This window comes from Salvelinus sp. IW2-2015, linkage group LG15 (assembly GCF_002910315.2).
Source record: "Salvelinus sp. IW2-2015 linkage group LG15, ASM291031v2, whole genome shotgun sequence".
Taxonomy (NCBI): Eukaryota; Metazoa; Chordata; class Actinopteri; order Salmoniformes; family Salmonidae; genus Salvelinus; species Salvelinus sp. IW2-2015.
The window spans coordinates 12,020,733-12,031,547 of record NC_036855.1 but is presented as its reverse complement, the minus strand read 5'-3'; the positions used below and the strand labels follow the sequence as shown (position 1 = coordinate 12,031,547).

Below are 10,815 nucleotides of genomic sequence, written 5' to 3'. Positions count from 1 at the left end.
TGGGCTGGGATGCTAGATCAAGCTCTATGAAGTTGTTCAATTGAATGCTCACCAGTTTGCAGTGTCTGCTTAAATAGGCTGATCTTGTCGCTGCCTCTCGTGGTACTTGGCCCTGACTAGCGCCAGTCCTCTTGCAAAGTGTATCCAGTTTTGCGTCCCCCGGCAATTTGCATTGCAGTAGGTCAAACTGCACTCATTAGACAGTCTCCAACTTAAGAGAACTTTCACTGCTCGCGTCTGGTGAGTAACATATCATTGTCTTTTGGTCATCAAATTTATGCATTGACTACTTGTTAAACAAAAGTAGGCTACATGTTGGTAGTTCATTGGGAGATACCACTTTATTTTCTTATTGCCATAAAATCATAGATTCTTATTTCTGTGAAATAAAAACCTAAACAGTTGTGTTCTCATACAGGACTATTCTGAACAGATTATCTTTCTTTCTTTTTCTTTCATGTTTATGAAAGTGATAAAGTATTTGTTTTCACTCTCTCTTCCAGATTCTAGTTTGTGTCTTAGTGCTTCTGTCCTGGCTGGGGAGCTCTCAGACGGCAATATGAGGCTGACATTTGGGATATTCCCCAAGGATGGCCTCAGTATGTCCCTCTCCGGAGTCACCATGGCTCTCTGTACCCTCACCCTGCTTCTAGTGGCTCTCAGGGGCCGCAAGCGAGAGGGTGCGGGACACCCCAAAGGCACCCTGCCACCGGGGCCGACCCCCTGGCCCCTGGTGGGTAACCTGTTCCAGATGGGCGACCAGATCCACCTGTCACTGACGCATCTCCGGCTGCAGTACGGAGACGTCTTCCAGATGCGTATGGGCTCCCTTGTTGTGGTGGTGCTTAGCGGCTATGCCACCATTAGGCAGGCGCTGGTTCGGCAGGGTGAGGCTTTCGCTGGACGCCCTGACCTCTTCACCTTCTCTGCCGTGGCCAATGGCACCAGCATGACCTTCAGTGAGAAGTATGGCCCCGCCTGGGTGCTCCACAAGAAGCTCTGCAAGAACGCCCTACGCTCCTTCTCGCAGGCAGAGCCGCAGGGTCCCGACACCACCTGTCTGCTAGAGGAGCACGTGTGCGCTGAGGCAGCTGGGATGGTGGAGGCCATTTGGGAGCGATCAGAGGCGAGCGAGGGGCTAGGTCTGGACCCTGTGGTCCCGCTGGTTATGTCGGTGGCCAATGTGGTGTGTGCTCTGTGTTTCGGGAAGAGGTATGACTACAATGACAAGGAGTTCCTCACTATTGTGCACATCAACAATGAGGTGTTGCGGATCTTCGCTGCAGGCAACATGGCCGACTTCTTCCCTGTGTTCCGCTACCTGCCGAGCCCGTCCCTGCGTAAGATGGTCCAGCACATCAGGAGAATGAACAGCTTCATGGAACACAACATTGAGGAGCACCTGGAGACCTTTGACAAGGTTTGAGCCACACCTGGGTCATGCAAATTAGAGCATGCCACAGAAAACGTTTTATAAAGTTTTTCAGTGGAAAATTAAAAATTAGTCCTTTTTGGGACAAGTCCACGTAGTCCCTCCCTGTTTCAGTTTTCTTCTGTTTGGTGTTTAATGAACAGACCCTGAAAGCAGACGGTATGATAATATTGCAATGTATGATAAGATATCCAATTGACATTCAACCGTTCTACTGTTACAGCTTGAGACAGAGGTAAGATATGTTGATACATGTGCTATTAAAACTATTGCCTAGAGGCGTATATTCTGTAATGTGTATTCACTGAAACAGAAAGTTGACAGTAATCATTTTTGCAGACAACTTGTAGAGAAATCTCTATTTTCATATGACATTTAGACTGAATTTGGTAGATAAGTAAACTGTTAGAAAGATATGATCTGTGCAATCAGATTCTGGTACAGAGGCACAGAAAACCAGCCAGTCATTGAGGGATCTGTTTCAGTGCTAGAGGGATAGACAGAGAGAGAAGGAATAATGCAGGGGGGAAAGAAAGGAAGAGATGGGATAGAGTGAGGGAGATATAGCATGAGCAGAGGTAGATTTAGGTAGAAAGGAAAGTTCCTTTTTGGAAAGCATGTTTTTGCTTGTGATTTTAGGTTACATATAACAGGTTGTATATTACAGTAGGGAATACATTGAACAGGTAGTTATTTGAAATATTGAAATAGTTGAGCTACAATATAAGAGACCTATACTCTAGGTAGGAGGACAGGCCAGACCAGGCTTATATATATCGGGTGAGGCTAAAGTGAACCTTTGTTCTTGCGCAGGGGCTAAAATGCTCGCACGCACTCTTTAATGAGGAATTATCAATCTGGTGGAAGACCCAGGCTCACATGTTTTCTAGAAGATGCTGTCATTTACTGTCAGTCTCACTCTCACAATTTGATGGTACATTTGATTGGCGGGTTGTGTATGAGGGTTTTGTGAATTTGAAAGGATTACATTTAATTTGAAATCAGTATTTGGAATATGACACAGATATAACCTGGAGTGGCTAGGTTAGGACTAGCCACATGTATAGGCTTACTTAGAGAGACATAACATATAAGCCTTATTATTAGACATTATAAAGGCTCATACAGTACCAGCCACAAGTTTGGACACACCTACTCATTCAAGGGTTTTTCTTCATTTTTACTATTTTCTACATTGCAGAATAATAGCAAAGGCACAAAAACTATGAAATAACACATATGGAATCTTGCAGTAACCAAAAAAGTGTTAAACAAATCAAAATATATTTTCTATTCTTCAAAGTAGCCACCCTTTGCCTTGATGACAGCTTTGCACACTCTTGTGGTTCTCTCAAACAGCTTCATGAGGTAGTCACCTGGAATGCATTTCAATTAACAGGTGTGCCTTGTTAAAAGCTAATTTGGGGAATTTATTTCCTTCATGCGTTTCAGACCATCAGTTGTGTTGTGACAATGTAGGCGTGGTATACAGGAGATAGCCCTATTTGGTATAAGACCAAGTCCTTATTATGGCAAGAACAGCTCAAATAAGTAAAGAGAAACGACAGTCCATCATTACTTGAAGACATGAAGGTCACTCAATTCGGAAAATGTCAACAACTTTCTTCAAGTGCAGTCGCAAAAACCATCAAGCACTGTAATGAAACTTGCTCTCATGAGGACCGCCACAGGAAAGGAAGATTCAGAGTTGCAGACGATAAGTTCATTAGAGTTACCAGCCTGTTACGGCGTTCCTCCTCCTCTTCATCCGAAGAGGAGGAGCATGGGTCGGACCAACACGCAGCGAGGTATGATGACATAAATGATATTTATTGAAATACGAAATGAACACGAAAACACTTGAAAATTACAAAATAACAAACACGACGTAGACAGACCTGAACATGGAACTTACATACTACACGCAGAACTCACGAACAGGAACAGACTACATCAAACGAACGAACAGCCAAAACAGTCCCGTGTGGTGCACATACACTGACACGAAAGACACAGGAGACAATCACCCACAAACAAACAGTGAGAACAACCTACCTTAATATGACTCTCAATCAGAGGAAATGCCAAACACCTGCCTCTAATTGAGAGCCATACCAGGCAACCCTTTAACCCAACATAGAAACACAACACATAGAAATGCCCACCCCGCTCACGCCCTGACCAATAAACACATACAAAACAAGAGAAAACAGGTCAGGAACGTGACACAGCCTCAGAAATTGCAGCCCAAATAAATGTTTCACAGAGTTCAAGTAACAGACATATCTCAACATCAACTGTTCAGAGAAGACTGCGTAAATCAGGCCTTCATGGTCAGTATTTCTGCAAAGAAACCACTACTAAAGGAGACTAATAAGGAGAAGAGACTTACTTGGGCCAAGAAACCCGAGCCATGGACATTAGACCGGAGGAAATCCAAATTTGAGATATTTGGTTCCAACCGGCGCGTCTTTGAGTAGGTGAACAGATGATGTGTAGTTCCCACCGTGAAGCATGGAGGAGAAGGTGTGATGGTGTGGGGGTGCTTTGCTGGTGACACTGTCTGTGATTTATTTAGAATTCAAGGCACACTTAACCAGCATGGCTACCACAGCATTCTACAGTGATATGCCATCCCATCTGGTTTGTGCTTAATGGGACTATCAATTGTTTTTTAACAGGACAATGAACCAACACACCTCCAGGCTGTGTAAAGGCTATTTCACCAAGAAGGTGAGTGATGGAGTGCTGCATGAGATGACCTGGCCTCCACAATCACCCGACCCCAACACAATTGAGATGGTTTGGGATGAGTTGGACCCCAGAGTGAAGAAAAAGCAGCCAACAAGTGCTCAGCATATGTGGGAACTTCAAGACTGTTGGAAAAGCATTCCAGGTGAAGCTGGTTGAGAGAATGACAAGAGTGTGCAAAGCTGTCATCAAACAAAGGGTGGTTACTTTGAAGAATCTAAAATCTAAAATATATTTTGATTTGTTCAACACTTTTTTGGTTACTATATGATTCCATATGTTTTATTTCATAGTTTTGATGTCTTCACTACTGTTCTACAATGTAGAAAATAGTAAGCATAAAGAAAAACCCTTGAATGAGTAGGTGTGTCCAAACTTTTGACTGGTACTGTACGTGCTTTTAATACGTTTTAAAGCATTACAGCATTAAACTGTCATGTTCAAAACATATTGGTGCAACAGTAGCTGAAATGGGGAAAGGTCTGTCCATAATAAAGCGCTGCTCTGCCTTCTTAACAACACTATCAACAAGGCAGGTCCTACGGGTGCAAGTTTTGTCTACTGTTCAGTCATGTGGTCAGGTGCCACAAAGAGGGACTTTGGAAAATTACAATTGGCTCACCACAGGGCATCACGGCTGGCCCTTAAAAGTACACAGGCGGCTAACATTAATTATATATATATGTCAATCTCTCATGGCTCAAAGTGGAGGAGAGATTGACTTCATCACTACTTGTTTTTGTAAGAAGTGTTGACGAGCTGAATGCACTGAGCTCTTTACACTACTAGAACACAACTCGGACACCCATGCATATCCCACAAGACATGTCACCAGAGATTTCTTCACAACCCCCAGGTCCAGAACAGACTATGGAATGCGCATAGTACTACATAGAGCTATAACTACATGGAACTCTATTCCACATCAGGTAACTGATGCAAGCAGTAGAATCAGATAAAAATACACCTTATGGAACAGTGAAGAGACACACACAAGAATTCACACACAAGTGCTAGCATACACACTCAACACAGTAGTATTATACATTTTGTATTGCAGAAATATAGTGGTGTAATACAATGTACTGTTTTATCTGCCTTGGCAGCAGATTTTTTTTTTTTATCCATTATTTTACCAGGTAAGTTGACTGAGAACACGTTCTCATTTACAGCAACAACCTGGGGAATAGTTACAGGGGAGAGGAGGGGGATGAATGAGCCAATTGTAAACTGGGGATTATTAGGTGACCATGATGGTTTGAGGGCCAGATTGGGAATTTAGCCAGGACACCAGGGTTAACACCCCTACTCTTACAATAAGTGCCATGGGATCTTTAATGACGGACCCCCGTTTAACATCCCATCTGAAAGACAGCACCCTACACTTTGGGATTGGGATTTTTTTTTTTTGACCAGAGGAAAGAGTGCCTCCTACTGGCCCTCCAACACCACTTCCAACACCACTTCCAACAGCATCTGGTCTCCCATCCAGGGACTGACCAGGACCAACCCTGCTTAGCTTCAGAAGCAATGCAGGGAAGTATGCAGGGTGGTATGCTGCTGGCGATAATGGGGATCCCTAATAAATACAAATACAAATACAGCTGCAGGTATTAAGTAGAGTGTAAAGTAAAGTGTTAACTAAAGCTGTGATGATGTGTGTGTTTCCAGGACTGTATACGTGACATCACAGATGCTCTGATTGCCCTCTGTGAGGAGCGGCAAGAGGATGAAGACACCGCAGTGCTGTCCAACTCCCAGATCATACACACTGTCATCGACATCTTTGGAGCAGGTGAGAGAGATGGAACAGAGAAGTTTGGCAACAAATGATTTGAAGCTCTGCTTATAAACAGCATATTAACACTAGGCTATTACACAGTACGTTAATTCTTTACAAGAAGTTTATAAACAGACCTTGGTATTATGGCGATTTCAGGGCTGTGGCTGTAGTATGTTTGCTGAGACTCGATTTCCAAATCCAGATGTATTTTTCTTCTGGAGGATCACCATTCCCAGCAGTGATGGGTTGAACAATACGTTTGAACAGACCAACTCTAGAGCAACTTCATTAAGTTGGCGTTCATAGCATAGATACGACGGTGATAACGACGATTGTAACTAACGTTACATATGAGTTTTTTTTACATTACAGGATTCGATACCATCATAGCTGGTTTACAGTGGAGCCTCTTATACCTCATCAAGTTTCCTGACATCCAGGTCAAAATACACCAGGAGATTGGTACTGTACATCCTGTGTAGTAATACTTCTTCCTGTATGACTGAACAGTACTTTTCCTATAGAAAACTGTAATACTGTACTGTCTGCCCTTGTAGCGCTAAATGGACTTCTTGTCTCCTTATACTTAGTCTCTTTGTACGCCTGCTTGTGTGTCTGCTTTACTTGTTAAGAATAATCACTTTGTTTTATAAAAATAGGTGAGAGTTCAGGAGTTTTATGAATGAAAGTACTTCCTGTGTTGTCAAACAGCACATCCTAATGAGCAGAGTCTCCTACAGTACCAGCCAGTTTGCCAGTTTGATAGGCCGTCTGTGCAGTTCCACACAATGATCTAATCTTTGAGAGACGCGTCCCCCCACCCTACCCCCCCATTCCGTCCTCAATGGCTAGAGACCATTGCTCGCCATGGTAACACGCAAAAGGTCATGAATTCGCCAACGCCGGAGCAATTTTTGAAGTGGGCTGAGAAAACTGGTACAGTCTGTTCAGTAAGCACGATACATTCACAGAGACAGAGAGAGAGAAAAGAGAGAGAGATGTTGGATACTTGGACAGTCTACTCTGACAGGAACAAAGGGGATCACACGCAGGGGTATTGCACCATACGAGAATCACGCCACACAAATCATCCCCTTACTTGCGAATGGAAATGTAAGACTAGATGGCAATAATCCAATCGTCTTTCTTTCTTCCTGGGTCTCACTTGTTCTGATTGCCTCTGTAATGTCGCTGATCCTTTTCTCTCTATTTTCACTTTCAGGTACATTATTTTCTTGTCACTTTCTTCACCGAGGTATTTTGATTGTGACTGTATGTTTTTGCCTTTCTCTGGTTCAGACGACCACATTGGCCCATCCAGACTACCTCGGTTTGAAGACAAGCCCAGGATGCCTTTTACCGAGTCCTTCTTATACGAGGTGTTCCGTCACACATCCTATGTCCCTTTCACCATACCACACTGGTGAGGCTCTGACTAACAGTCACAGTAACAATTTGTAATATTTACATCTGCATGGTGCCTGTCTGTTAGCATGTTCAGGTCAAAGCGTTATCTCTGGGAAAGTTGAGATTTACATAGTATTTTTCCCCCGTGCTTTTCTTCCCTTAAGCACCACACAAAACATCACACTCAATGGATACTTCATTCCAAAGGACACCTGTGTCTTCATCAATCAGTATCAGGTTAATCATGACATGTGAGTGTTATCTGTATATGTTTTAAAGCACACATCTCAATTTATGTTACATTTTAGTCCTTTGTGCAGTGTTGGGGAAGTTACTTTGAAAGTATAGCTGGCCAAGTTACCAATTACTTCAGAATGGAAGAGGTTAAGCTACAGTAAAGCTACCCTTAAGAAACATATAGTTTACTTAACTGAAGTTACTTTGGAAAAGTAGTTCACTACATCCAAACTACTTTGTGAAGAATTATCATATCTAAATCTGAAATGTCATAGACTACAAATTGTAAGAACAGATCACTCTGGAGTCAGATTTTATCTGAGTTTAGATGTTAACAGATTGTGTAATTTAGCCTATTAAACAAAAAAACTATATTTTAAGTGAGAATTTAACAGGTCTGATGCCGAAAAAGAAAGAAAATTCTTGCCTAATTCCCCCCCCCTTTTTTAAAAGTAGTGTGTAGTTCCAGTAGTTATAGCTACACCACTACATGGCAAACAAGTAATTAACTACTGAAAACACTACCTAGATTTGAATTGAGTTAAACTACCACCAAGATAAAGCAAAATGTAGCTATATTACTAGTTGAACTACATGTAGTTCACTACTCCCCAACACTGAGGAGGTGACATTACCTTTTGGAGATGTCAGCTCTCTCACAATATATTTGCATGTGTTTGAGTGTTCAACTGGTCTTGGTCATGTTCACTAGGCACCAACCAGCAGGGAGGGACTAAAGTGAGGGACTGACTATCTGGACTCTGCTCATTTTTGTTTCCAAGTTACGAAACGTTTTCCTTTGTGTGCTCTAATGAACACAACTTTGTTGTGGTTGTGAATGGTTGGCTGTCATTTTCCTCATTTGTAGAGATCTGTGGGGTGACCCGGACGTGTTCCGCCCCGAGCGCTTCCTGGGTAAAGAGGGACTGCTCAACAAAGACCTGACAGAGAAGGTCATGATCTTCGGGATGGGGAAAAGGCGTTGCCTGGGTGATGGGTTCGCTCGGTTGGAGATGTTTGTATTCCTGACCACACTGCTCCATCGGCTGTGTATCGAGAATGTTCCGGGACAGGAGCTGGACCTCAGTACCGACTTTGGGCTCACCATGAAGCCCCGCCCCTACAGGATCAGTGTCTCGTCACGCCTCTAGATCCGTCCTGTCCGTTAAGCCATACGGCACCAACTACAATAAGGCTACAACTGGCTTGACTGGGCAACACCTTGCCCACATCATCATAACGCACAGAAACCATGGATACTCAGACACCAAGACATATTTACTATACAGACTGAACACAACATCTTTACCTGGCAGTGGCGTCATTACCACTGTAAACACAAACACAGTTCCTAGCTGTGAAGAGTCAAGACAGAGTTAAGCCGGTACAAAGTGTGCAATAGTATTAGTATAGTATAAGTAGCCATAACCAAGGATTTGTTCACATCCATTTCCTCATTGGTCATCAAATGGATTGATATTTCCCTAGAAGTTGTTAAGATTTTATTTGAAGTATGTTATATCCTATTGTAGATATTTAAGATAAACCTATTCTATATGTAACCTTAGCATTTTTATGATATCTCAATATGCATGTAATGTTAGAATATCTATGCCTATTGGAAAACGGTATTGGTACAGGGCCATTCCCAGTATTATTTTAACTATTAGGGACAGTGATTGGTCCTTCCACCTTCATCAAGTGAAACATAATTACAAATGCCTTTTATTAATATCCTTATCTGTAGTTATTAATTCAACTAAACGCTTAGGGAGGGATAGAGCAAGTGTTGTTTTATATAAGTGATCAGAGCCTTGGGCACTATGCAGCGTTCACTCAGGGTTCATTACTACTCAACGCACTCTTCCACCCCCCCCTCTTCATCTGTAACTCCGGGGTTTTAAGAGATCTCTTTCTCACTTTCTCTCTCCTTTCCCCTTCCTACTGTAAGTAGTTGCCAGTGATACTCTGAGATCGAGTAGCATCACCTTTAAAAAATATATATATTTCAAAAAATATATTAGACACAGTCTTTGTATTCTACCAGACTTCTTTCAGAGGTTAATATGAAAGATAAGACACGTCTGTAAAATTCTAATTTTGATGCTGTGATGTTCTATTTTATGAGATAAAACTATCACTGAAAAGCCATGACTATGTGTTTGAATGAGAATTGTTTCTTACATTATTGTAACTTGATTGCCAGTATATGTTCCCAGAAGAATTCCACAGATGTCACAGCAGTGAAGCCATTTAAGAGACATGTCTTTATTCAGATGACAATACACCCCTTTTTGAAATCCGATATTAACGATGCCTGTTAACACGTGTCTTGTGAAATGTACATTTTTTCATTTGTTAGTCTTTTTTGTCTTAATTTAGCATCTGAAAAGTGCGACTGAGAATAAAATCTGATGGAAGTTTGTGTATGTGGTTATTATTAGTTTGTTTTTGTTTTATTTTGGTCACAATCACTGGCATTCTCTCCAGAATTAAAGGTACAATCCTTAATTCGTGTTTCAGCCAAACGGCAGCCCTACCCACTTGGTTTGGTACAAAGCTGTGGGATGGGACTGGAGATATGTGGCCACTTTCAAATTCATAGATTGAGATAAAAAAGTATAATTTTAAACACATTTCTAAGCTATACACTGTTTACAAAGACTGATTCTTGAAGAATGTAACTTGCCTCATAAGCTTAGCATAACTGCCTAAACCCAACTGAAACCAAAATAAACTTGTTTTACTCCATTGTTTGTAAATATGTAATTGTAAACAAACATTGTATAGCTTCAAAGCATCTCATGGTTGATTAGTCCTTGCATCCGAAGCTCCGTCTATGAATTTGAGTGGTTACATCTCTCCTGCCCCATCCCTCAACTGTTTACCAAAACAAGTGGTGGGGCGGCCGTTTTACAAAACTCAGACTGTGGATTTTTATTTAACCTTTATTTAACTAGGTAAGTCAGTTAAGAACAAATTCTTACTTACAATGACGGCCTACCGAGGAACAGTGTGTTAACTGCCTTGTTCAGGAGTAGAATGATAGATTTTTACCTTATCAGCTCGGGGATTCGATCCAGCAACCTTTCGGTTACTGGCCCAATTCCTCTAATCACTAGGCTACCCAGATTGAATACAGTTGTATAAGCTCAAGTAATTTATAAATCAATTAAATTAATTCAAATTTGAACTGGTTTCATGT

At 41.8% G+C, this 10,815-nt stretch overlaps 1 protein-coding gene across 1 annotated transcript; it reads left to right on the top strand.

Moving 5' to 3' along the window:
• The first annotated feature begins 559 nt into the window (after positions 1–559).
• Positions 560–10,014, top strand: cyp1d1 (cytochrome P450, family 1, subfamily D, polypeptide 1). The gene is made up of 6 exons (XM_024001455.2): positions 560–1,420; positions 5,855–5,978; positions 6,339–6,428; positions 7,266–7,389; positions 7,538–7,624; positions 8,479–10,014. Exons 1-6 carry the CDS (start codon positions 560–562, stop codon positions 8,759–8,761), a joined length of 1,569 nt encoding a protein of 522 aa, XP_023857223.1. The 3' UTR covers positions 8,762–10,014.
• The last annotated feature ends 801 nt before the right edge of the window (positions 10,015–10,815 follow it).